Raw genomic sequence first — 27,770 nt, forward strand, 5'->3', positions numbered from 1 at the left:
TTGCACCAAACAGGACAGAAATAGTCCAACAGAGTTTGAAGTAAATCAATAATTATCAATAACTGCAGATGGATTAATGGCCAAGAAAGTGGTCGAGACATTTTACAACTGAGTGAGTCCTCCTGTCATCACTAAAACATCAGGTCCGTGTTAGACCACGCCCCCTGGCTGCTACCTGTCGAGCGGTGTAAAAAGTCCCAGCATGCACCTGGACGAGCTGTGGACAAGATGAGTCTTCCGGACCTGAAGTCACCTGGAAAACAGTCTGCACCGGCAAACACAGTAAGAGCTGCACATCTGTCACATCTGGAGGTTCTTCAGAGGAGCGTCCAGCTGCGGGGCTCTGAACACGTGACGGGTCCTGAAGGGTCACGACCCACGAACCTTCTGCTCTGCTCTTCTCTTCTGTGACACATCTCAGTTTGTTTAAGGCGGTTTTTCAAACTGGGGAAACTCCTGAGATCAGTTTCCTCCTTTAATTTAAACTTAAAACCTCCTGAGACTTTCATATAAAGGTGAAGTTACATGAATATTAGTGACGGGGATGAAGGATCATTTTAAATGCTGTGTTTAAACCCAGTTTAGAGAACTGGGAAATGTCAGGATATATGGGAACATCTGGCTTAGTCTGTACAGTCTATTATATATTATATATATATACATATATATGTGTATATATTATGATTCATTCACTTTATGTAGAAAAGTACAATTGCAGCTATTACATAAATGTATTTGATTAAAGGAGTAGAATTTAGTTCAAATGGCCAAACTGAGGAACTGAACCGAGTTAATGGTATCGGTGGTATTTTCCACCACTGCTTTAAAAACCAGCAGCTTTTAATTCTGATCAACACATGAAGAAACTGGAACCAGCTGCTGGAACTGGGAGTTTCTCTCTGACACAGCTCAGAAGCATGTTGTCTTATCAGCCTGAGCAAATCAACGTGTAGGCGACTGCAGCCGCCGCCCACATTCTGTGTGTGTGTGTGTGTCTGTGTGTGTGTGTCTGTCTGTCTGTGTGTGTTTAACATTTACTGTCATGTACAGTATCAGCTGAGTTACCATAATAAACCTGGATCGTGTTGATCTGACTGGGAGCTGCAGCGGGGGCCGGATGTGGAGTCGTCCTGGTTTGTGTGGTGTGAAGTGGAGCTAAGAGAAGAGGAGCTCACAGTGGTCGTTTCCCCTCAGCTCTCCCCGGTGGTGCAGCTGAACGTGGGCGGTCACGTGTTCAGCACCTGTCTGAGCACACTGAGGAAACACCCCAGCTCCACGCTGGCCGAGCTGTTCAGCGGACATCCCAAACTACGCACGGACGCACAGGGGCGCTTCTTCATCGACCGGGACGGCTCCCACTTCGGAGCTGTGCTGGAGTTCCTGAGGTCAGAGCGGCTGCCCACCGAGCACGTCCTGGAGGTTCGAGTCCCGTCGTTTCTTTACAAATCACCTGCTTTGGAGAATTCTTGAAGGAGATATGTTCTTGGAGTGTTCCACAGAGTGTGTGTGTGTGTGTGCAGGTTCACAGGGAGGCAGTGCACTACAACATCAAAGCACTCATCAAACTGCTGGAGGAAACTCCTGTGATGTTCGGAGAGCAGGTGGGAAGACAGCAGTTCCTCTCCAGAGTCCCACACTACAGAGAAAACATCGAGGTGACGACATTCACTTCATTCTAACTGGTGACTCCATGAAGTCCCTTTGTTGTCATGATGTGGTTTGAGCTCGTTCAGGTGGTTTTCATCTGCGTTTGATAGTTAATGTAAAAACAATCAGGTTTGTTTAGGAACCTGATATCTATGAGTGTAAAGACGTTCCTTCAGATCCAGATACAAATCTGGATCTAGTGAATTTAAATGTGGGTTCTTGCTTGTTTCTTTAGAGACGTGTGAGCTCTTCTGAGTGACGTTCAGTAACTGGAACAAAGGGGCAGCCAGATGCCGACATCAGGAGTAACAATGTCTGATATCGATTTATCAGCCAATTATTGATCGTCTAAAAATCTTCAATTTGTGATCGAGTTTGATATTTAAGAGTTAAATCATAAACTTTATTATAGATATTATACATAAAAATAAAACACAAATACAACCTAATATATAGAACTTAAATTAAATTATATAAATACATCAAATATAAATGCACGTCTTGTTTAATCTGCAAAGGTTTTCTTTTTGACCGACATAAAGACTGAAGCTCGGCCTGTGACAGGCTCCTGTTATCGACCTCCTGACAAATGACCTCTTTAAATAAAGAGATTGCATAAAAACTGAAAATGTCACTTTTCTTCCAGGTGCTGATACGAATCGCCAGAGCCGAGGCCATCGCCGCACGCCAGTCCACCATCATGATCTGCGTGCTGAGGACGGAGGAGGACCTGGGTCTCTCCGAAGACGCCATCAACAGCTTGGAGGCGGCCAAGGAGTCGGTGGTGACCTTCGGGCCCTGGAACGCGACTCTCTCCGTTAGAGACTTGCTGGACTGTGTCAAGATGGACATCGGGAGTCAGGGCTACAAGGTGAGCATCAAGCCTCACCTCGTGGAGAAGAGCTTCCTGTCCAAGAGATACGACTACTTCCACAAACTGGTCTTCACCTGGTGGTGACGAGGAGGCGGCTCCTCTCTTTCGATCCAGACGGAAGTGAAGCTGTGGACGAACCGACCTGCCCAAAGAAGAGAAGAGAAAGAATAACGATGCAATAAATACATGAATATTCCATTAAATGCAAGAAAAATAATATTGTGTAGTTGATCTGCACATGTCAATCATCCAATAGGTGAAAACTCAACCCCATGACACACTTTGACTGACAGACCCTCATTTGCATAATGACACAGGAAATACATGGAAAATGAAACCAGAGCGAAATAAATGAATTCATACACAGATTGACAACAAAAAGGACAGTTTGTATTAATTCCTCTCTATATAAAGGTAGAAACAATAAGAATATCAATGTAGGTCACATATTCTAAATACATTGTTCATTCCTCTATTAAGTGTCTGAAAAAACAGGCAGAAGATCAATAAATAATATTTCTTAAAAACCCCGGTGCCGAGTTTCCATAATATTTTAGATTAATGCTGTTTGTTCATTCAAGGTAAAAGAAATGATTTTGTTCAGTCACCAGTTTAAACAGCAGGGGTCAGTAGAGCATCTGTATGTAATGATTTTCAGAGGTGCTTTGTTAAAGTAGTTGCAGATTCTTAAAAAGTCCTTTGTCTAAAATTGCATTTTGGTGCTCGTATATGTAACTGTAGTTTCATATCCTGTGCACTGTTGGTGTAGTCGTGTTGTCCTGCTGCTAAACTTTAATAAACAGTAAACCAGAGCAGTTATTGTTTAATCATTTATGTTTCTGCTGCACCAGAGAAGACACTAACATGACCTTGGTGATGATATAACGTGATATGCAACTTTAAAATGTAAAAAATACTTATTGTCCATCTTTGAAAAACCTTTGAAGACGTTTGTTAGACTTGATGGTAAATTCAGTGGGTGGCAAATATCTCATACTCAGTAGTGAGAAATCCCCGACCCAGATTATAAGACATCAGAATACTTCAAACCCTAAGAGCTGAAGGTGTGTGTCAGCAGAACGAGGTCTCACCACAGAGCAGGACAGGGTTCATGACGGCTTCGTGTCCGACCACTTCCTGTGAGAGAATCAACACCAACCAGCAGCGGTTAGAGAAACATGCTGAAGTGAATGTTCCACCGATTAGAAAAATAATAACTTCACTTATAGAGCATTGTTCAAAGCAGCTGTTACGAATAGAAACAAGAAAATAAAACCTCAAAGACGAGAAGGCATTTCAAATCAGTGATATCATCTAAAATCAAAGCCAGCAGATAAAACAATACATCATTTGAGATTAATGGCAAAAGAAAAGGAAAGAGAAACGTAAATCAAGTGAAACCTGTTTGGTGAAAGTATAATTAACATTATGCTGATGTCACATTAATTTAAAATACGCATCTTTTCTTTTAGTTTTTATATTAAAATGTTTAATTAGAATCATTAGTTTTGCAGCTGAACGTCCACCTCTGCATTCAGAGCGTTTAAATATGTCAGTGAAACTTTTTAATGAAAGCAGACTAATAACTTTCTGGTGTTTGGCAGCAGCGTAACTCATCAACTCAACATCACAGGAAATATTAAAGCCTCCAATTAATTATTACATTTAATGTATGGACATTTATATGAAAACTGACAAATGGTTAATATGCACCAACGTCAGGAGGAAAACCGTCTAAAGCAGGGAACAGTTATTTGCTTAGAAAGAAGTTATCAATCTGAATTTAAAAGTTCCAGTACCCTGGATAGTTTGGGTATTTTGACATTCATGGTCCCCACAGGATGAATCCTAACGACTTTGATGATGAATATAAACTGCAGGGAAACTGATCAACTCCTTCATGTCCCTGTGAGGTTGAACTTGAATAACTTTGTGGATCTTTTCCTCAAGAGCCAACATCAGGTCACATTGTTGTCCTGATATCTCTCAAATATAATAATCAGGACTGTGAGCGAGTGAGCATGGATCTCAAAGTGCAGCCCCCCCGAGCCGCCGGCTGTTTTCTACATGTTGGATCCTCTCATAGTTTTCACTTCAATTTCATTTCACAGAAACAGAAACAGTGTGAAAAATCAGGCCGAGGTCAGTTTCCTTCCTTTGTTCAGAGAAATGTCAGACGTGGCCTCAGACCTACATTAGCTTCACCACAGTGTGAGTCAACACCCCCCCCCCCCCCCCCCCCCCCCCCCGACAGGACAGGTTGAACACTTCAATTCAATTTGAATTATAAAGGTAAGATCATCATATACATAATTTCAAGGCTCTTTAGATAAAAGGACGAGACCTTAAAACGATGGAGAAACCAACAGTTCCCTCAATGAGCAGGTAGAAAAAACTCCTCATTAACTGGAAGAAAGAACCAGATTCAATGTGGGAGAGAAGAGACAGAGACCAGTTGTGTAACCATCGTGTTTCAGCTCTGACAGACTGGTTGATATTATGAAAACAATGAGTGTGATAATCATGACGACGTCCTTAAACCACCACAAACCAGTAGACCACGTCAGTAGACCAGCGCTTCACAGCAAAACTACTACACTGGATCACCTGTGTTCATAAGATAAAATAAGATAAGATAAGTGAAGATAAGATAAGATAAGTGAAGATAAATGAAGATAAGTGAAGATAAGATAAGATAATTTAGTAGCACTTAAATGGCACTTACTTATAGCACTTTGTAATTTGCTTTTTTGAAGAAATGTTACTTTCTTGATTCTTGTTGTTCTGGGTTTGTACCCTCATGGTCGAATTGAAGTCGCTTTGGATAAAAGCGTCAGCTAAATGAAAATGTAATGTAATGTAATAATAAGTGAAGATAAGATAAGTGAAGATAAGATAAGTGAAGATAAGATAAGTGAAGATAAATGAAGATAAGATAAGATAAGATAAGTGAAGATAAGTGAAGATAAGATAAGATAAGATAAGATAAATGAAGATAAGATAAGATAAGATAAGTGAAGATAAGATAAGATAAGTGAAGATAAGATAAGATAAGATAAGATAAGGTAAGATAAGTGAAGATAAGATAAGATAAGTGAAGATAAGATAAGATAAGATAAGATAAGATAAGATAAGTGAAGATAAGATAAGATAAGATAAGATAAGATAAGATAAGATTACCTTATTGACCCACACACACACACCAGGGACATTTAGTTCATCCCACATGAAGAGGATCAACTGCTCAGGAGTCAAAGTGAGTTTTGTTCCAAGCAGGAGAGACTCCAGGTTAAACTGGTTTTAGTTTTATCTTCAAAACACAATTGTCCTTTATTTCTTCATCTTACTTTACTGTAGTTTTACAGACTTTAGAAGCAGACGTGTGTAAATGACTAAAGTTCACTCAGCTCTGTCTCTTTGAATATATCTAGTTAGGATGGGACTGTGTTTTTACACAGATGCAGTCTGATGAAAACACTCAGACGAACGAGGAGCTGCTGCTGAGAACGCTGTCTTCTAGCAGGACGTGAATATACCTGACTTTACAGAGCCAGGTCGGTTCACACAGGAAGTGAAGAGAGCAGCAGCACAAAGACAAACAGAGTCGACGTGACAACAACCATGATGAGAGTCCTGCTCATCACCAGTCTGCTTCTGACAGGTACGTGCCACAGCTACTTCAATTTCACTTCAGCAATTTCAACTTCAAGACAAAGAGCAAGACGATGCACAAACATTAAAACCCGACAAGTTCAAACAAATGAGTCTTAATCTGTTTCTGAGAAATGAGTTGAGAGAACGTAGGTTGAATGGAGTAAATAACACCAGGACCTTGATGAAGTGTAAAGATCTGACGTCTGGCAGCAAGTGAAAAGTGAACTGACTCAAGTCAAGACAGGAGAATATTTATTCAAAAATAATTTCTCATCAAGCTCAGTTTATTTAATAAAGAGCACCTTTCTCAGACCAGAGTCACACCTTGTTTCTCATTGATAAAATAACAATACATGGGTCATATTTAATGGGTTTTCAGTTGTTTTTCTTATATAAAATACTTACAGATACTGCAGAACATGAATTTCTAGGATCACGTTTAGTTTTCAGACGATGATCAGAGGAGCTAAGTCAGTGAAGGGAGCAGGGGCCCGACCATGCAGCACCTGAAATGAATCCTAAATGAGACTGGAACCAGTGTGAGGAGGATAAGCAGCGTGTGATGTGAGAACAGCTTCGGAACCAGGACAACAGCTCAGTAGCAGCGTGCTGGTTCATCTGAAGACGGTCAAGAAGATTTCCTGAGGCAGGTGAAACGGGGAACTGCAGTCATCTAAACTGTTGACGGATGTGCTTGTGTTTCCAGGTGTGTGGTGCAGCAGAAATACAGTGTTTGTGTACAGCCGAGTTGGAGGTGACGCCCTCCTGCCTTGTTCCAACCTGGGTTCCTCAGACTGCTCCCTCATCTCCTGGACCTCCTACAAGGGCGGTCAGGTCAGTTACACCCATGAGGTCACAGAGGGCCAAGTGAGGGCGGACTCAGACGAGAGCGGCCGCATGTCCATCACATCCGACTGCTCGCTGCGCTTCCGTGACCTCAGGGTCGAAGACGTCGGCTCCTACGTCTGCTTCCAGGGCGGAAACCCCATCAGTAACGTTTACCTCTCTCTCCTCACCATCACTGCACTTTCCGGAATCACAGACCTGCAGCCTGGAGGAAACCTCGTCCTGAGCTGCATCCTGTTCTCTTATTATGACACCGGGAGCTGTGCGCCGTACTCCAACGAGTTCAGCCTCAGCTGGATGACTGAGGACGGGGCTGTGCTGCCCAGAGAGAGCAGGTCCTCAACTTTCTCTCATTTGTTTGTTAATATTCTCACTTTCACATTTGACCTGTGTGGAGAGTTCACTTTTGTGTTTGTGGTAATGAAAGAACGTGTCACCCAGTTCTGTGGTGCAGAGGAATGATTTTTAAACACAACATCAGTTTGTTGTTGGTTCATGTGATGACATGTATCAAACATCAACTGAGTGGCAGCTGTGTGACGTTTCTCTGATGATCTCCTCTGTGCAGGTACGAGCTGATCAACCGCACACGATGCAACATCACTCTGGTCACAAAACTCCAGTGGGAAGACAACCACAGGAAGTGGAGATGTCAGGTAAACCCCACAGGAAACAGCAGGGCGGCGTTTCAGGATTTCACGTCCACCTTCCTGTTCCAGAATCCGTCCACAGACCAAGAGCTGACTCCCTCATCGCTCACGGTTTGTTCAGAGCAGCTGCACATCAGCCACATCGTGCTCTGTGTGGCCCTGCCGCTCATGGTGATCACAGTGGGATTCTTCACGTGGAGACGAGACCGTCACAGAACCAAAACATCTGCAGCTGAAATCCAGCTGCAGGAAATAAGCTGATTGCTGATCACTGTACCACATGGTTTATTTGATCAGGCATCTCACACAGAAACTGGACTCAACAGACGAAAGAAAGAGACGGAGGGGAAAGAGTTCATCTGATTTACTTTGTTCAGTTAGAAAGTCTCACTTCTTTTTGTTGTTGTTCTTCTAGAGTTTATTGAAACTAGAAACATGTCTTGTAATTGTCATGTGATGCTGAGTGTGAAATAAGAGCAACTGGTTGTGATTGTTTTAGGAAACAACTGTAGAATTATTTGTGTGTTTGTACAATAGATGTAGATCGCAGGATAGATGAGTCATTTTAATGGAAATCAGTACAAACAAATCTAATTTAAAGGACTGGTTCATTTTTTTCCTTTTGTAATAAATTGACTTTTTTTATGTGTATCATGATTTTGAACCCTGGGCATTTCAATATATTATCTGTATTCCTAGTTGATTGATCTGCCAACATTTAATAACATATAACTGAATCAAATATATTACAAGAATAGGTGTCAACATATTACACAAACTGTGTCAGACTGTTGTTATATTAACTGTATTTATATATTCACCTGGTTTTTGTGACCCTGTTGCTTCACAATATTTTCTATTTGTACTAAATATATTTTATCTCCAAGTTTTGTCCCGTCACTTACTCTTTGCAGCTGAATCACATAATCAACCTTTTCATGTTTATCTGTATATTATCATGTCAGTTTAAGACTAAAGATTGATTTCTGCTCCTCAGAACTCGTGTTAAACTCTTATTTATGAGCAGAGAATAATAAACACTCGATTAACAGCAGAATATTTTACAAATGTGAGGTTGATCAGTTGTGTGTTAAACCTCCTCAGTGGGTTTAAGTGATATATTGATATATATTGAACTATTGTTATATTGTCATGATGCTGTTATAATAATTGATATTGTTTTATTGTCTGTAAGTAAGACAAGCAGCTTACAGAGCTTTGAAATAGAGCTGCTTGAATTTAAAAGCTGGCTCCAGATCAGCTGTTTAGAGGGGCGGCTCCAGAAGGTCGCTGGTTCGATCCCAGTCTCTCAAACACTCTGAGTGGTGATGCAGACCAGAGAACATCTGTATAAATTTACATTTTTGGAGGAAAGTTGTCCAGAGCAGCGGGATTTACAGATCGCGTATCACCGCCGCTACGGAAGCCGATTGGGACAGTTTGACGTGGCTGCCGGAGACGAGCTAAGCTAAGCTAAGCTAAGCTAACCACCTCCTCGTGAACATGGCAGCTCACCTGAAGAAGCGAGTGTACGAAGAGTTTTCTAAAGTCGTGCAGGTGAGAACACGTGGTCCTCTCATCGCCGCGCACTGGTTCTGCGCCACCGCGGGACAACGTGACGTCTGACAGCTAGCTAGCCGGCCAATGCTAACTAGGGGCTAACTAGCATAACAAACAACAGCTAACCGCTAACAGACACAACGCAACGCAGATCAGCCCCGAGACGTCTGAGCGAAATAAAACGTTTGAATATGAGCTGAGATGTAGTTTTTAATATGAGCTGAGATGTAGTTTTAAATATGAGCTGAGATGTAGTTTTAAATTAACTAAATCAGCCTGAAGTCCTTTGAGCTAACAACCTCTGGCCACGTTAGCTGTTAGCTAAATGCTAAATGCTAAACGCTGACATGAGCTAACTCTTGAGATTGAGATGAACTCAGTTGATCATGAGCTCATTGTCCACGTCAGACTTGTAAATATGTAAATATCAGCTGTGTCTTTGTAAACTCTGTGTTTACTGAGATATCCTGAGCAGCTGATGAAGTTCAAACTGCTTCTTAAACTCCTGAGTAAAAACATGATGACATCCGCCAAAGTTTTAGGGTTATTACTATATATATATATATATATATATGATAATGATAATATTATTATCCAGCCCCTCAGCAGAGATGATGAAATACAGAGTCTGTTATTCAGGAGTCTTGTTATGAGATGATCGATTGCTGTTAACTGTGTTTTCTCTATACATCGAGTTTATGTATATAATTAGAATGAAGCCAGTTTACTATAGATGGACGTTTTTAAAGGTCCCAGTATGAAGCAGGGCTGGGACTGTTATTATTATTATTATATTTGTGACTGAGGCTGAATCATTCGAGCAGTTTGTGGCTTTTGTCTGAATAGAGAATATTACACATCAGGAACGGAGATGAGGACGCTTCCTGCCTTTTAGATAGAAAAACAAATGTAATTTGAAGTTTTTTGCATCCTGACAGATTCCCCAAGAAGAAGCTCCGGCCAAGAAGTTGCGTCTGTCCAAACCCAGTAAATCCGCGGCGCTGCACATTGACCTCTGTAAGGCCACGAACTCCACCGACGCCCTGCAGTACCTGCTGCAGTTTGCACGCAAGCCCGTGGAGGTGGAGAGCGTGGAGGGTGTGGTCAGGATCCTGTTGGAGCACTACTATAAGGTAACTAACTACTGAGAAGTTTAGAAAGGTTGTAGTAAAACCACTCTTTTTAGATAAAGATAAACCCGACTGTAAACGCTATTTACAATTTTTCAATGTATGCTCACAGTGTCTAAAATGAACAATCATTTCTGATGTTGTCTTTCAGGAGACAGATAATTCGGTGAGGTTGAAGATCGCCTCTCTGCTGAGTCTGCTCTCCAAAACACAGGGTTTCATCCCCGACTGCATCGTCGACGACGCCATCAACACACTCACCAACGAGAGTAAGACTCACTTACACAGTTTGAACCCTGAACTTTTCATCATTTCAGCCACAGGCTCATTTTAATCAGTGTCAGTCAGTTTTACTTCATTTTTGTGTACTTATACATCATGTTATTTATCAGTAATTCAGAAATTCCAAAGAGATTTCCTTGAAATTTGCTGTGATGTTTTTTATTTGTCTTCCCTAAACGCCGCCTATATAGTGTTTAAGAAATATTAGTAATTCTTTGTGTCCATTATTGTTCTATGCATGAAGCAGTGATGACACATGTTGTGCAGGACTTAGCATAAATGTATGTAAAGTGGCTGATAAAAGCTAAAACTTAAAACCTGTCTCTTCAAAGTTCAACCAGTTCTGTTTCTCTCCGTCTGCAGAGTCTCATCAGGTCCTCGCTCAGCTGCTGGACACTCTGCTGGTCATAGGTACACAACTACCTGAGAGTCCTACAGTCAGACAGAGGCTCATTGAGGTGGCCTGCAAGGTGACACACACACAGACACACACACTACTCATCATTCTCCACAGGACTCTCCAGAAAGCATCAATACTTCTGTTTGTTCTCGTTCTTCCTCTCAGCACCTGTCTGATACGTATTTCGGAGTGAGGAACAAGTGTCTGCAGCTCCTCGGGTGTCTCGGCATGGTCGACACACCTCTGAGCAAAGACAGCGAGGGACCAAGCACCTCGATAGGTGTGGGACATTTATTAATATCATTAAATGGTTGAACTGTGATTCTGACTTTTTAAATGTGCTTTTAAACTGAATCATGTATCATCAGTGTGTAGAAATACTGAGAGGAATATATTTAAGAGAACAGTCTCCCAGGACATGTGTTCTATTAGTGTTTTTATTGTTGTGGTAGATTTGATTTAGTTCTCATGGAATCTTACGAGGCCTCACTCTGTCCACTAGTATAGTCATAACTCTGTAAACCCACATGTCTGGGTCCTGATTGTTTGATGAGTTGTTGTGATGTGTCTTCATGGTTTTGTTGCCATGTGTCCTTTGACATGTAGCTCCAGGAGGAGTGAGGGACGTCCAGAGTATCATTAGCGACTACTTTGGAGACCAGGAGCCCAGGGTCCGCACCGCAGCCCTTAAAGCCATGGTAGGACACCGCCAACACCTACACCAAGAAATGTGGCCTGCACCACATTCGTCTATTCAGAAACCACACAGTGAAGCCACAGTCTGCAGCCAGAGAACTCAGCATGTTCTAATATCAGGGAGGATTTTCTTTGACAACTCTGCTCTTTGTTTTTCAGCTGCAGCTGCACGAGAGAGGGATGAAGATTCATCAGATCATTTATGAACAGGTAACAGCAGTTAGATTAACCTCCTGAAATCATGGACGTCATTGAGTCAACAGATCTTTGTCACAGATGAAAAAACAGTGTTCAGTGTAGAGGTTTAATTTGTTTTACATCTTTGTCTGTGTGAGAATGATGATTAAAATACTGAAATAACAAGTGTTTGCCATGTGAAAGGTATTTTATGGTTTCAAACTACTGTGAATTATCCTCTGGTGGTGGTGACCATAGCAGTTATAAAAGTATAAACATGTGCGTGTGTTTGTGTATATTTATCCTGAAATGTCAAAGAATATGAGACCTCCGTAGACATTTGAGCCCTGATTTTTTTTTTCCTAAAGTTATTGGCAGATTCAAATAAAGAATAAAAAAATAATGAATGTGTTTGCAGGCCTGCAGGTTGCTGTCAGACGACTATGAGCAGGTTCGCTCTGCAGCAGTGCAGATGGTTTGGGTGCTCAGCCACCTGTACCCAGAGAGGTGAGGAGAGCCTGGTAGACACAGATTTGGTGATTTGACTCAACAACATTTACAGGATTTAGGACTGAAGAGTTCTGTCTCTCAAGGCTTTAAATGAGGTGAAATAAATTCATGACCAGAGACGACGGAGAAGCCAAACTACTCAAAACAAACCCATCAAGACCAATTATTTGTGTGATTGTGCTTACAACAATAAATTCAGCTACAGATGATATTTTAATTAACTAGTTGCATTTTTCCTTTTTAATAACAAAAGCCATTTTCTGCCCACAACCAGTGACGTTCCCTGACTTGTAGTTCCCTCTTCTCTCCGTCCAATCAGCATCGTGCCCATCCCATCCTCCAATGAAGAGATCCGACTGGTTGACGACGCCTTTGGGAAGATCAGTCACATGGTCAGTGATGGTTCCTGGATGGTTCGTGTGCAGGCAGCCAAAACACTGGTGAGGGAACAGGATCCACACACACTACAGTGTAGTGTGTATTAGAAAGTACAGTATATAAATACTAGGCCTTATTGTTATGTAACGTTCAGAAGAGAAACGTGTTCATTTCTTTTGTGTCAGGGTTCGATGACGCAGGTCAGTCCTCAATTTCTAGAGCAAACTTTGGATAAGAAGCTGATGTCAGATCTCAGGGTGAGTCCTGGTTTAATTTCCAGATATTTTTTTATCGAAAATATGGCAGAATAATGAGTTTGAATCAACACAGTTCCACTCACCTCCTCTTCTTCTTCCTCCTGTGTCCAGAGGAAGCGCACGGCTCATGAACGAGCCAAGGAGCTTTTTGCTTCCGGAGAATTCTCCTCTGGCAGGAAGTGGGCGGACGATGCCCCCAAGGAGAGGCTGGACAGCAACACGGTCGCCCTCATCGCCTCAGGAGCCTGCGGCGCCTTCGTTCACGGCCTGGAGGACGAGATGTTCGGTACGGACACACAGGGTCACGTGATGTTAAACACATACAGCCGTGATGTGTTTAATCACGGTTTTATTATATTGTGAGAATTTATGATTGATTAACAACTAAGTCTTTACACTTCTTACCCTCTATCCTTTACTCAGGATTAGATTTACAGTTGGACTCTACATATCTAATGATCCCTGCGTGTTTTTCCCACTGCTGTTCACTCCATCTCTCATATTGTTTCAGAGGTCCGTATAGCAGCGGTGGATGCGTTGTGCCAGCTGGCTCGGTCGTCTGCCAGCTTCGCCGAAAAGTGTCTGGACTTCCTGGTCGACATGTTCAACGATGAGATCGAGGAAGTGAGGCTGCAGTCCATCCACGTGCTGAGACAAATATCTACTCATATAACACTCAGAGAGGACCAGCTTGACACTGTGCTGGCTGTGTTGGAGGTATGTACACACACACACACACACACATAAGTCAAACAATAAGGTATTTCTGGACACACTGATGAAGTCCCTGTCGGTCTCCAGGACAAGTCTCGTGACATCAGAGAAGCTCTCCATGAATTACTGTGTTTCACCAACGTCTCCACTAAAGAGTGCATCCAGCTGGCTCTGCTGGAGCTGCTGAAGAACCTCAACAAGTATCCCACCGACCGCAACTCTGTCTGGAAGTAAGACTCGCTTCTTGTGTGTGTGTGTGCGTGTGCTTGTCTTTCTATAGTTATGAGGCCAATTCTGGTTCAAAACCATCATTGTGGGGACATTTTGACTGGTCCTCACAGATTCAAAGGGCTGTTTGAGGGTTATACATTTAGTTGTGGTGGTTAAGGTTTGGGTAAGGGCCCAGGGAATGCATTATGTCAATGAGTGTCCTCACAACTATAGAAGGACAAGTGTGTGTGAGTGAGTGAGACCCTGGTTTAGATAAAGTTAGAGAACCACTGGTTTTTATTTGGATGGAAGCTGTTGACGACCTGATGATTGACTGTTTATCTTTTTATTCTGTCCCCTGAGGTGTCTGAAGTTCATGGGTTCCCGTCACCCAACCCTGGTGCTGCCGCTGGTCTCTGAGCTGCTCAGCACGCACCCGTACTTCGACACACCCGAGCCTGACATGGACGACCCGGCCTGTATCCTCCACTCACTGGAAAAATGTTCCAACCATAACAAGCCACATCAACCTGATTCTGCAGCAAAGTCTCAGTTTGTGTTTGTTTAAGAGTCAATTTGCTTCTGTCTCTTGTTGTCTTTTCTTGACTCTGGTCCTTCTCAGACATCGCTGTGCTGGTGCTGGTGTTTAACGCTGCCAAATCGTGTCCCACCATGCCGGCGCTGTTCTCTGATCACACCTTCAGACACTACGCCTACCTGAGGGACAGTCTGTCTCACCTCGTACCACCACTCAGAGTGAGAACTCAGCTGCTGTAGTATTCAGAATCAGGTCACATTCATTTTCTCCATTGATCCTTCTCAAAGTATTTTTGAGCGTGGAACCTACCAGCTGTGAGATGAGTCGTGACCATAAAACATTAAAACACAGTCAGCAGTTCTGTTCACTCACTGTCAACACCTGGAACTATTCTCCTGTATCATAGTTGCCGGGCAGGAAGCAGATCTACGGTCTGGACTCGGTGGACTCGGGTTGTGGTTCTGGTTCTGTGGAATCAGCTCATCTCTTCCTGGTACAGAGTCTGAACCGGGTCAGCACCATCCAGAACCTGGAAGCACCGGGAGCTCAGGACCTGCTGGACTTCACTATACGGTACAAACAAGACATGTTAGAGGTTGTTTTGTGACTTAAAAGTCTCTGGTTGAGTTAACGAGGAGTTTAAATCTGTGACCCGTGTGGTTCAGAGACTTGCAGCGTCTGGGGGAACTACAGACCGAACTCGTGGGAGCTGCTGATTTCTGTGCTACGTACCTGCGCTGCCAGCTGCTGCTCATGAAGGTACCTGTGTTCATGTCTGTGTTATTGTCCTGTTCTATTAACCATGTGTGGCTGCAGAGGTTCAGTAAAAGTTGCATAGTGTTGCATGCAGCTTGCAGGTGTAGCAGCTCTAGTTTGAGGAAACAGAATAGTTGATCTTCACATTTGACCTTTGACCTCGTCCCCTCAGGCTCTGCAGGACAAGCTGTGGAACATGGCCGTCCCTCTGTGCCTCAAACAGAACGTCACGGCCACAGCAGCCGCTCAACAGGTCAGACACACACACGTCTGTGTTACCACACCTGTGAGGTCCTTTAGGATGAAGTGTGTGTTCATTTTACATGTGTGTGTGTGATTGTGTCGGTAGATCTTAGAGGAAACCTACAAGCTGGAGTTTCTGTACAGTGGTTTGGAAAACAGACAAGTGGCCACTATTCATCATGTCCGCCTGCAGGCCAAAGCTCTGCAGCTCGTCCTGACGGCTCGCACCAGGCAGGGGTCAGTACACACACACTCACTCTTACATTTAAGATGTGCACCACATCTGTTCACACACATCAGTCCATACAGATGTTTCTTTCTTTTTCAGGTTGGATCCTCTGATCAGCAGCTGTGAGAAGTTTCTGCTGGACGTCGAGTCTTTTCAGAGGCGAGTGAAACAGACTTGACTTACACATTTAACCACAGCACGTTTGGTCTGATCAGTCCTGATGAGCTCACTTGGAAAAGAATAAATATTTAATATGAATTATTTATAGACATTTTAAAAAGCAGCAGTGCAACATTACAGTAAATATTCTCACGTGTGATTCAATAAGAGGCGGCGCTCTCAACTTAGCCCAACAAAGTTTTGCTGGAGTTTATTCCAGATGTGAATGAACAGAGAATCCTGCTCCATGTTTATTTTAGAGTCTGAATATTTTAGCACATTATTGGGAGGTGACTCCTCTAGATTCAGACAACGAGAGTCCATGAAGAAGAAGTCCTGAAACTTCAGCTCCTCTCATTGAGTCCATCCGTCTTTTTATCTGCCCTTCGTCTCTCATGGATGTTATTTCCTGTTCCTTAGACGTGGAACCTGAGTGAGGTGTTAGTCATTCATCGTGACTTAGTCTACATCCACTGCTTAAAAACACATCACTGTTGTTTACGTCTGTCGTCATAATGCTGGCTCCATTTTAGTTTGGACGAACAGAAACTGGGACTTTTGTAAACGATGACGCAGACGTTCTCTTCCTGATTGGTTCTCATCAGTCACATGACTCAACTACCAGCAGTGAACACAACGCGTTGCTAACACTTCCTGTCAGTAACAGTTCCACCTCGTAAATCCCTGCTCGGACTTTTCACTGTTCCTCGTTTGTAGCATTTTGTTACCAAGCAACCAACTGCAGGGGAGACAATCTACTTCCTGTTTACACAGCATGATCAGTGAACGGTCACGTGATGTGTGTTTTCAGGTGTGTCAGTGTGGACAGAGATTACTAAAGCAAAGCTGAAAACATATTTCTCTACCACCTGTTTGTACCGTTTTTATTTTTGTAAATGGTTTAAAAAGTTCTTTGCAAAGTGGAGTTTTGGTGGTGAGTTGGTGACCAGGTCCCTGAACGCTCTCCACTCTTTATTTCTTCTTCCCGTGTCTTTTGGAACCTGCAGGCTGTTCCTGACAGAGCTGCCCCACCTCCAGGACAGTTTTGTGGATAAACTCCTGGAGCTGATGCCGCGGCTGTCGTCCTGTAAACCTGCAGAGCTGGTGAAAATCCTGCAGACGACCCTCAGACAGAGCGGCCTGCTGCAGCTCAAACTGCCCGAACAGGTAGAAAGAAGAAACGAGGCAGTGACCTCTGACCCTCAAACTCACTTCCTGTACAGTCTGCCGCTCTCTGAGCAGCGTGTTTCAGTTTGAACCACACCAGTCGTTTTTCAGCCAGTTGTTGGATTCCTACCAAACAGCAGTGCTTTTGTTTTTCGTTAACGTTTCCTCGCCCGTCAACAGATTCATCGGGCGACAGCCACCATCATAGAGCCGACGGGGGAGTCTGACAATCCGCTGAGGTTCACATCAGGCCTGGTGGTGGCGCTAGACATCGACGCGACGCTAGAACACGTCCAGGATCCTCAGAACAGCGTGAAAGTACAGGTCAGTTCGATGAGCAACGAAATAACTGAACTCAAGTTTCTCACTTCACAATCTGGGTTTGGGTCGGTTTCAGTTTTTCAGAATTAATACGGAGCCAGAAAAAATGTAATGAGGCATTAAAGCTGTTTCACGTTGTGTCTGCAGGTTCTGTATCCAGACGGTCAGAGTCACGTGATCCATCCCAAACCTGGAGACTTCAGAAAACCTGGACCTGACCGACACAGACTCATCACACAGGTCTACCTCTCGCACACAGCCTGGACGGGTCAGTCTAATACTCTCATCTGATGCTTTTGTTTTAATGACATATTCTAATGTTTCAAATCTACTTTGAATATGGATTTAAAGATTAAATAAACACAGTCTATCTGTTCATGTTCTCCTGTATCTGGCATTAACATGTCCTCTTTATCCCAGAGGGTAGTCTTCCAGTTTGAGAGAAGGACTTATTAGATTTGCTCAGCTTATGCTCCAACTGCAACCAGATATTAAAACGTAATGGACCCAAGATGCCTCAGGGTCCGATCACGATGACCACTTCCACTACTGACTCTACCCTCTCCTCTTTTCTCTCAGAGCCGTCTCAGATCGAGGTGCGCCTCCTGCTGGCCTACAGCTCCTCCTGCACCTCCTTCTCCTCCTCAGCTGCCAAGCAGGGGTGGAGCGACAGCATCGACGGCCTCCCACCACCAGAGGCCGCCGTCGAGGGAACGATTCAGTTCAGCAAGCCGGTCAAAGTGTTCATCATGCCCAAACCCACCCGACGCTAACCAGACACAAAAGACTTTCACACACACAAGAGTGTTGTTTTCACCCATGTTTTCATTTGTACTGTTCAGTGCTTCTAATTAACACAAACCCATGTGAAGGAGATTCATTCTCTCATTTTATTTTCTGTAGCAAACAAGCAGACAAACTCTCATCTCATGAAAACTGTTCTGAACATTCATCAGCTTCACAGCAACCAGTGAACGGTCTTTACACAAAAGGTCAAATGTTCTTACATTTCATCTTCAATCTGATTTAAAGTCCACTTTGAAATAACATCGACGACAAACTGAATTTCTCTGTCGACAGATTTTCTTCATCTAGAGTCAAATATACAAAAGTGAAAAGAGTTCACTGATTTATAATCTTTATATTAATTCTCTTAAGTTGCCAGTGATCTTCTACAGCGCAGCGAACACACAACGTGAGGACTTTTACCCACTTTAAGATTAGAACAGTTTCAGTGTCACAGTGATCAGTGAGATCTGGAGGAGGAGACCACCGGTTCAAACCAGACGGTGGAACACGGCTCCTCCATCGTCTGTCGGTCATTCCATCCGGTGCAGCAGCACAGGCCACGTCGTTAACAGGTGGAGTGAAAGACTCCGCCCACCTTGGCCCCCTGACCAACCAGTTTGTTGTATTCAGCAACGGCCTTCTCCGTCTGCAGGACTCTGACGTCCACTCCTCTCTGCTTCACAAAGTCCAGAGTGGTGGAGGGAACCTGAGGAGAGACGACCACACACTGTACACAGCTGCTTGAGTTAGGAGAGTCTGATGTGTGAGTGTGAACAAGGAGAAAGTTTCCTCCTTCACTCCCTGAACGTCTGTTCTCTGTAACTCTGCTGAGTGGGTTCCATCTCCTGTGAGAAGAACTGACTGAGTCACAGCTTCAACTGTCACAACCAGCTGCAGCTGAAGAGTGAAGCTGAACTGAGATCAGTTAAAAAGACTCAGAAGTTATTAACAACCAGAGTTTATCTCCAATAATCAGCAGGAAACTGTTAAAATATGAAGGATTCTGAACAGAGTTTGGTGGATTTGTTACAGCAGCAGCTCCTCTGGGTCAGGGAGCAGAGAATCATGGGTAATATCCAGTGGGACGACTCAGTCAGAGCTCGACACACACAATAAAAAAAAACCAATGTGGCTGCAGGGGGCGCTGTTGCTCAGTAAAAGTTACACAGGAGGTGTTTCAGGTGCGTCTGACAGAACAGATTCACATGTTTTACTCAATAAACAGGATCCAGAGTGTTTTTATCCTTCAAGTCTTTGTTCTTGTGTTTCACTCATGTTAACTACAGAGATGTGTTGTTCTGCTGACGTGCTGCTCACACTGCAGCTCCAGTGCAGACACAGTGTCAGCCATGACACCCTCCCCCTGTTCACACTCCTTCAAACTAAATCCATATTCAGAAACATCCCAAACCAGTTAGTTAGATGATGGAAGTGAACACTGAACCATGACGACTCTTTGTCTTCGCCGGGTGACTCTCGTCCCTTCGCCTGCACAAAGTTACGAGGAGTGTTGATCCAGAGTGAAGCAAAAGTCACATTGAATTCAGATCAGGTCACATGACTGAAAACATCTGATCTGAGACTGATTATAGTCACTTAAAAGATCAGATTCCATGTGATTTGTGCTGTTCACACTGTCATTAAACAATCCGATGTGTGAACGTTAGAAACTGATGATCTAAACTCACAGGGTTTTAAAACAGTTCACAGGCGCAGACGTATGACAAATATCTTCCAAGTCTATTCTATCTGATCAGCATTCTCCTCATATCCTATTAAAGGAGACATGTTTGTCCAGTTTTTCTTTCCTCTGGTGTTTTATAAAGGTTTTTTTGTGAATGTAAAAGTTCAGCTAAGTGAAAAGGTCTGTGGTAAAGGCAGAAAACACTGAAGCTCCTGAAACATCCCGTCAGTCGTCCATCCCATAATTCTACATTATCATGATGTGACGTCATGCTGCCCCACATTTGCATGATACACATTTAACATGCTAATCTGGCACGTCCCTGGACCAGGTCCAGTAGAGTGAGTGATGATCTCCTACAAGAGCTGGAAGTTGTTGACCAATCACAACAGAGTGGAGCAGCTGGCCAATCAGAGCAGACTGGGACAGTGATGTGTTTCCTGAACTTTAGAGCATGTAAACATTTTACACTAATAACACTAATGATCAACCTCGAAATGAGCAGAATGTGTCTCCCTCCTTTGAGGCTGGATCTATAAAGTGCTGGTTGGTTCCCACACTGGACGGCTTGTGGCTCTTCTCTACCTGCAGGGCTTCGTTCATCCCTCTGCCGATCACCAGCAGGTCGATTCCCCTCTGCAGCACCTCCTCCACATCAGCAGGCTGCACTCCAGGGTGATGCTGGGAGGAGAAATAACAAAGTGGGAGCCCGGTCACGAAGAAAACCACAGCGTGCTATGGTCCTGTTTCAGTGTTGTGGGATATTTTGTGTGCAGGTTATGTGAAGTTTCTGATCGTGGTTCCACTCACGTCAGTGCCGGTCTCCCTCCAGTCCCAGGCCCGGCTGCCTCCAGGCCAGACCTTACAGTCCTTGTAGCTGGAGGAGCATCCCTTCACCTTCATGTGGCCCCAGGAGAGAGAGGCGATCTCTGGAGAGGACATGGCTGTAACACGCAACCTGCTGAAAGACAAGGACGCCCAGATAAATAACGACTCAGGGACATCTCGATACATGAGGATCAGAATCCCCACCCTCTGGATTACGTGTTCTGTCCCTTGCACCAAATCTTGCTACATGTACCAATTACATTTTGAGTCATATTAAGACACGTCTTAGTGCAAACTAGAACTGCCTTCCCAAAAATCACACGGTGTTTAGGGACCTTAAAGTTGTTCCCAAGTTACGTGAAGGTCATTTGAGTAACTGTGTTTTCAAACGTCTCCAAAATGATGCCTCAGCGCTCCTCATCCATGCTTCTGTACAACACCTTGATGTGATGTTAGATAAAGTTGTAAAAATTATTTATGACGGTTGTTCTGCAAAATCCACAGGAAATTTAACATTTCACTGTTTTCTGAGCAACGAAACTTACAAAAGAAATGAAAGAATATATTCATGGATCTTACCACGAAACCAGCTCTGCCCATTACTTCTGAATAAATGAGTGAATATATGGAATTATCTTTTTCTGCATTAATTGATAAATGTGGTCAGATCTTCATCCAAGTTACATTTATGGACAAAAAATGTTTTCATGAATAAAGCAAATTATTGTATTGTTTTGTCTATATTGACATTCTTCAAACATTCACTGTAAAACGTATGAGAACCTTTTGGTTAATGACATGTAGATTATCACTTAACAGTTCTACGTTGGTCTTGTAGTTTTTTAATTTAAATTTCTCAATATATATTCCCCACATCAACTAAACAAAAACCCACAAGTAACCCTTAAAATAACAGCATTTTAATAACTGTATTATTGAGAAAGAACTACAACACAGAGAAACATACGACTCATTTTAAAGTGTGACGGGAGTGAAATTTGAGTTAATTAAGACCAAATTCAGAATGTAGGACGTAATATTTGAACATAGTTGAGACTCTTTAAAGCCAAAAAGTATTGAATTCTGAAAAGATGCTGATTTCACACTTTAATCATCACAGTAGCAAAGTTAAATTATTGACAGGAAGTCATTTCACAGACTTGTTATTGGTTATTGTTTGACACGGTAAATGGTTTCACATACTTTCTCTTGCCACTGTATAATATTGTTTATTATAACTAACACGTGCATGAATCAGTTAAAAGCTGCAGTGCGGAGTGAACCAGTTACACGCTGCTTGTCTGTGGCAGAAGAAATCACAGACTGAAAAGACAACAGACAGATGTGTGACGCTTTTAAGAGAAACGAGGAGCAACGGACTGAACAGCTGTTTACCTCGTGACGATGTCAGCAGACTGGCCACACCCCCCTGGAACTCACTTCCTCCTGCTCTTAAAGGGAAACACAACCCGGAAGCAGTTTAGTTCAGCCTTTCATATGTAAATACCGCAGTGCATGATGGGAGATGTGAGCACGGTTCATCACATAAAGAGTAAATAATGTCTGTCAGGTGTTGTACTGAACAGTATCGTGTGTATGGAGCTGCTGCTGAGTCCCAGCCCCCTGCAGCCGGTGCTTTAGTGAACGTAGTGATAGTCAGCACCGTCAGTCATGATGGTCTGTGTGTGAGTCAGTCCCCTGTCTGGGACCTGGACAACTCATACTTACCTGGCAGGGGAGACACCATGATCAAGAAGGTGGTTCACCCAGGGCGAGGCTCAGCCATTGCACTTCGGCTGTGCTGACCCCTGCGAATTCCTCAAATGTGGGAATCTCGACTGCAAAATTTGTGGTAGTGGGGGACTGCGTTCGCGCTCTCCCCTGATAAAGTGTCCAAGAGAACAATGAGCTGCTTCCACATGAGAGGAGCTGAGAAGAGGCTCCTCACACAATCAGCTCAGGAACCAGGAGACACATCACATCCACTGAGACTCGGTTCTGCTGCTGCTTCACAGCCTGTTTCCTCTTGTCTGAGCACAACTAACACACACTCACTTTACTTCCTCTTCCATCTCCATTGTTTCCTCCTGCTGAGTTACACACTGAAACATGGACATCACGCGTCTGTCACATTTCATTAGTACAGCTCATATCCACAGTTTGTCTCATGGAGCTTAACAAGGAGCTCCTCTGTTCTTCACCCTCGACCAGAGAGAGGAAAAACCACCAGAACTCTATGAACAGGGAAATAACGTAGAAAGCTCAGAGTCACATGTGAGGGGTTCGTCTCCCAGGACGGACACAAGAGCCACAGATGCTGAACACATCCACTAAATAACAGTATTTACACCAGTGATCAGAAGAAACACTTTGTAACATGACGGGAAAGTGTGTTTAAAGTATTTATACATAAGAACATGTCTGATAGAGATGAAGGGAGCAGCAGTGACTCATGAAGTGAGGAGTTATTGTCAGTAATGGAATGTTGATGAAACGTGTTGTTCACACTCCAGGACAGCAGGTGGCAGCAGTCAGGATGTCAGTCACCCACCAGCAGTAAACACAGAAACAGGAAGTGGTGCTGGGGGAGGTTCTAATCTCGACTGAGTCCAGACTTCAGACCTCTCACAGAGAGGGACTGTGAGGAGAAGGAGGACCTGACCTCCCACGTGTCTCCAGTATCGCTTCTCGGCCTTTTGGCTAAGATCAAGTGTAGTATCTGTTCTTATCAGTTTAATATCTGATACGTCCCCTACCCGGGGACCATATATTAAATTGATTTTTGGAACTGGGAGATGGAACAGGGGCTTGCTCCGTCCACTCCACGCATCGACCTGGTATTGCAGTACCTCCAGGACCGGTGCACCCCCCCTCTCCATGTCTAACAGTAAACATGTTGTCACACTGATACAAGTCATGTGACTCCTGTATAATCACCTGTATGTGATCATGTGTTAATAAACTGTGAGCAGGTTTTTCCTCCTAGTTACTTGTATTTACAGGATTACGCTTTAATATTGTTATTTCAGCAATGAATGAAATTATTTTAAAATGATGAAGATATTTTATATCCCTCCATGTTACATATATGTATTTCAAATAAACTACAATATAATCTCATTGAATGTCTCTGACACATGTTATATTTCAGTTCATTAGTTAAACCTGTACAACTGCATGATTATCATTTCTATATGTTTGTTTCTTCATCTCATTATTCTCTTTACTCTTGTTCTGTTTTTATTCTATTTTCAGTTTATTCATATCTTCCCTTCCTGTCTGCTGCTTGTCTTTGTAACTGTCACACAAGCTACTGGACACGTACATTTCCCTCCCTGACACTTTATTGGACACAGTGGAGGACCTGATTGGAATAAGTACAATGTGTGTATATACATATATATAGTTTGAATCATTTACTGAACTGCTGTTATTTATTCATACTTGTGTAACTCAGCTGGATATAAAGCAGTGTAGCAACAAATCAAACCCACGTCCAGTGTGATCAGATGTTTGCTCCATATACAGACAGACAGTTGGTGGAACTAGATATGATTGGACATTTGGTTTGTTCTTTGACTTTTGCCTGTTATTTAAAAAAATACTGCCTGTTTTCTGCCTCTTTAATATTTTAATTACAACTGATGTTGACATTTATGTTATTATTTTTTAAATGTTTTCGTGGAGCCATTTTAACTTTTCTACATTTTATTATTGTGTTAAAATATTGATTATAACACTAATTTTAAAAAGTATGTGCACATCCTGGTGAACCTAAAAACATGAGAAATTAAAGTAAAGTAAAATATTTCTTTTCTTCTTAGTTCAGTTTATTGGCGGGTGGCAACCAACATCAAGGTGCATTACCGCCAAGAGAAAGTACTTCACTGACTGCACCCAACATTAAAGGAACATTAAAGGAATCCTATAAATGCTTTATAGTCATGATGCATTTGATGCATTTATTTATATTTTTATGTTTATTTCATAGGCGTATAAAGTACATTGAATTGCCTTGCAGTTGAAATGTGCCACACAAAAAAACTTGACTTGCCGATGATTATGTCCCCAAAGGTTCCCAATAAGAAGAAGACACATGTGTGCATGTCTAATGGTGGCAGAACAAAAAACAGTTCATAAAAAAAGGTAAAAGAAATAAGAAATGCAGATCATAACAAAAACAGAAAAAGCAAAGCAAAAAAACAAAACACAAATCAAAGGAAATGTTTAAAGGAAACAAAGTCATGAGCTGTTCTCTGGATCTAAGCATCCAAAGTCACAGCTTTTAGATTCTTTAAGCCTTCACGAAGCAGCAGATGTCTGTCGTGCACCTCGACATCCCCCCCGCCTGTCATACGACTAAGCATCAGGTTCAGAGAGAGAATGAGTCATCCATATATTTGACAGAGACTATGGACCAGACACTGACCGATGACACCAGAAGACACCAGATCTTTGTTGCCCTCGTGACAAAAGAGGTCTTGACCCAGTGTGGAGTGGTGATCCAAACAGACAACTGCCAAACATGTTACAGTTACATCACACGAGTGACGAACAAGACGATGGAGTCGATCAACATTACTCCGAAAGGCTGCATCAAACAGAAAAACATCTCAGAAGTGTCCGATGCCGTGGTCGAGGACCTCAACAAGAGACTGAGCGGGACGGACGTGATGGCGGCTGCCTGGCCACTGCAGGACGCAGGTCTGGAGGAGCTCCTGGTGCTGTCCTTGCAGAAGCAACTCAAGGAGTACTGCTGTAGGCAGCGACTGGAATTTTTTTGTAGGATAATGTCCATTACTTCTGCCGTTTTATTAATTTGCGGTTTATGGGCTCTTTTATTTTTGTTGGCTCCTTAAAGAATGGGGTAATAACAGTATATCAGCGGGAACACTGGCCTCAGCAATGAGGTCTGTGTGACCAACAGCTTTTATGCTGTGTTTTCTCTCAGCGCTCGGGTTTCCTCCCAAAATCCAAATGTGGACGATAACATTTTTAATAAATGTCCAGAAAGAATCATTTCTGAGAGAGTTAGTTCTTTATTTAGAACGACTAGTGCCTGTTGTAAACCGGCCTGTTTAGAATGGGCTGTGTGTTTGGCCTGTGTTGATGCTTCGGAGCTACTTCAGAATTATTCCAGAACAAACAGCTCTACAATCTGCTGTGACTGAGAGTATTTAGTGAATATAATAATGACATTTGTTGTTGTGTAGACTGGTCTGTTTAGTTAGTGTTGCATTATTTGCAGATGATGGGTTTATGTGGAAACGCTGAAGGAGTTTACAGTAACAGAACAACACAAGAAGGAATAAAAAGGTGATACGACAGAGTGTTAGTCTTTCCAAAGGCCATTCATCTCTAAATCAACACACAAAATGAAAACTACTGCACCTCCTGTGTTATTAACTCTGATGAACTGTGAAATAACTTCTGTGGACTGTGCAATAATCATATGAGATATATGCACATTAAACTACTACTTTTTATGTCTGTGTACAGTATGAATGTGTATCTTTTTTTATATGAATGATTTCATATGCAGAGTGACACTATCAAGTTCCATGTATCAGAATGCAATGACAACTATTCCATTTCTCTTCTTTTCATTGAAGAATATATTTCAAGAATAAAGTTGTATATTATGAGAGAGTCAGTTTTTGTAAACATGCAGCAAAGAGAACCTCAGTGTTGACGATAGTTTTCTATGGAGCCAGCAAAGCAGGGTAAGAAATGCTTTTGTTTGATTATGACATGTTCCTTTCATATATTATTATTATTATTATAATTATAGGTGCAGGTCTTTCTGTTAGATATGAATTCATGGGCTCAAGCCACTGGAGCTTCTAGGCCACTAGTTATGTGAAACCTATGAACTCCAGTGGAACCCAGTGAAATGTTTGTGGAGGATCTTTGTTCAGGGTCCTTCCTGAGGAGGACCCTGAACAAAGATCCTCAAAGAAGAAGGTCACCACAGACCTGGCGATGGTGAAACTTCCCAAGAGGAAATATGGCAGAAAATTATAGTTACCTGTAAATAACAAAGACTCACATTTGTACATTAGAACATTTCACTTGAGTATAACAGTGAACTCAGCCTCAGGTTCTCTCTGTGACTTTGTGCTCTCGTAAAGTTACAATTCTAATATTTATTTTCATGTGACAAACAAAGTGTTAAATTCTGCATGTTCACTTATTTAACGCACAAATGACAGATTCAGAAAAGTCTGTTTAAGATAAACAACGTAAAAAAATTAATGAATGTAGCAGACAAGTTTTCACTAACACATCAACACTAATACTCTGAATAAAGAGCTATGATGATCTCCACTCACGTTATTTCTGGAACAATCTAATGTGACATTAATACTAAAGTTACATTAACTTGCATAGTGATGAAGCTGATTCTCTTTCTTGTCCAAGAGAAAGTATTTCTCACCCAGCTGCAAACATTTTTAGTTAACAATAATATATATGAAAAGTTCCACTCTGGTTTTAAACCTTGTCATAGCACTGAAACAGCTCCTTTAAGAATTTTTAACGATCTGATTTGAACTGTTGATTCAGGAGACTCTGCCGTCCTGGTCCATCTGGGTGACTACTCCTCTGTAACAGATGCATCATGTCTTCAGACTCACACCAGGACTGTGACAGACACGTGATGAGAAGAGACTTTTCTAATTCAGACATTTGATGTAAACATGTTGAAGAGAGTGTTGTTCACACTCCAGGACAGCAGGGGGCAGCAGTCAGGATGTCGGTCACTCACTACCAGTAAACAAAGAAACCGGAAGTGGTTCTATTCAGAGGAGAAAAATGTGCTTTAAGGTTTTTTGTTTTTTCCTGGATTTCAGATGTGGATCAAACCTCATTTGCTTCAGTTTCATTCATCTTTGATTCACTTGAACGGACAGTTGAGCTGTTTTTAGAAGTTAAATGAGATAAAACACACGGTTTTAGTTCAGCCTTTCATATGTAAATACCGCAGTGCATGATGGGAGATGTGAGCACGGTTCATCACATAAAGAGTAAATAATGTCTGTCAGGTGTTGTACTGAACAGTATCGTGTGTAT

At 42.5% G+C, this 27,770-nt stretch overlaps 4 protein-coding genes and 2 non-coding genes across 7 annotated transcripts; 5 read left to right on the forward strand and 1 right to left on the reverse strand.

Moving 5' to 3' along the window:
* Positions 1-195: 195 nt before the first annotated feature.
* Positions 196-2,738, forward strand: kctd14 (potassium channel tetramerization domain containing 14). The gene is made up of 4 exons (XM_034605028.1): positions 196-282; positions 1,195-1,419; positions 1,521-1,655; positions 2,294-2,738. The coding sequence occupies exons 1-4, from the start codon at positions 229-231 to the stop codon at positions 2,603-2,605; spliced, it is 726 nt and encodes a 241-aa protein (XP_034460919.1). The 5' UTR covers positions 196-228; the 3' UTR covers positions 2,606-2,738.
* Positions 2,739-6,087: 3,349 nt separating this feature from the next.
* LOC117773267 lies at positions 6,088-8,268 on the forward strand. 2 transcript variants are annotated; one of them, XR_004615888.1, is made up of 4 exons: positions 6,088-6,182; positions 6,882-7,356; positions 7,590-8,024; positions 8,057-8,268. XR_004615888.1 is itself a non-coding variant. In XM_034605026.1 (4 exons), exons 1-3 carry the CDS (start codon positions 6,143-6,145, stop codon positions 7,930-7,932), a joined length of 858 nt encoding a protein of 285 aa, XP_034460917.1. In that variant the 5' UTR covers positions 6,088-6,142; the 3' UTR covers positions 7,933-7,942; positions 7,973-8,268. The 2 variants fall into 2 exon arrangements, 1 of the variants encoding a protein (XP_034460917.1); XM_034605026.1 differs by having other exon boundaries at positions 7,590-7,942; positions 7,973-8,268.
* Positions 8,269-8,854: 586 nt separating this feature from the next.
* ints4 (integrator complex subunit 4) lies at positions 8,855-18,329 on the forward strand. The gene is made up of 24 exons (XM_034604554.1): positions 8,855-9,228; positions 10,170-10,364; positions 10,513-10,630; positions 11,007-11,113; positions 11,209-11,323; positions 11,650-11,741; positions 11,899-11,949; positions 12,335-12,423; positions 12,746-12,866; positions 12,990-13,061; positions 13,173-13,347; positions 13,573-13,778; positions 13,863-14,005; positions 14,349-14,464; positions 14,608-14,741; positions 14,930-15,096; positions 15,189-15,282; positions 15,452-15,532; positions 15,629-15,759; positions 15,851-15,910; positions 16,918-17,077; positions 17,258-17,401; positions 17,546-17,666; positions 17,978-18,329. The coding sequence occupies exons 1-24, from the start codon at positions 9,175-9,177 to the stop codon at positions 18,169-18,171; spliced, it is 2,940 nt and encodes a 979-aa protein (XP_034460445.1). The 5' UTR covers positions 8,855-9,174; the 3' UTR covers positions 18,172-18,329.
* Positions 18,266-22,122, reverse strand: aamdc (adipogenesis associated, Mth938 domain containing). Its single transcript, XM_034604556.1, has 4 exons — positions 22,095-22,122; positions 20,682-20,832; positions 20,457-20,552; positions 18,266-18,893 (listed from the first exon to the last, which is right to left on the reverse strand). Exons 2-4 carry the CDS (start codon positions 20,811-20,813, stop codon positions 18,753-18,755), a joined length of 369 nt encoding a protein of 122 aa, XP_034460447.1. The 5' UTR covers positions 20,814-20,832; positions 22,095-22,122; the 3' UTR covers positions 18,266-18,752.
* Positions 22,123-22,419: 297 nt separating this feature from the next.
* On the forward strand, positions 22,420-22,583 carry LOC117773551. Its single transcript, XR_004615976.1, has one exon. It is a non-coding gene; the product is annotated as a U1 spliceosomal RNA (small nuclear RNA).
* A 796-nt stretch (positions 22,584-23,379) lies between these two features.
* Positions 23,380-23,570, forward strand: LOC117773501. The gene has a single exon (XR_004615930.1). It is a non-coding gene; the product is annotated as a U2 spliceosomal RNA (small nuclear RNA).
* The last annotated feature ends 4,200 nt before the right edge of the window (positions 23,571-27,770 follow it).

Source organism: Hippoglossus hippoglossus, chromosome 13 (genome assembly GCF_009819705.1).
Source record: "Hippoglossus hippoglossus isolate fHipHip1 chromosome 13, fHipHip1.pri, whole genome shotgun sequence".
NCBI lineage: Eukaryota > Metazoa > Chordata > Actinopteri > Pleuronectiformes > Pleuronectidae > Hippoglossus > Hippoglossus hippoglossus.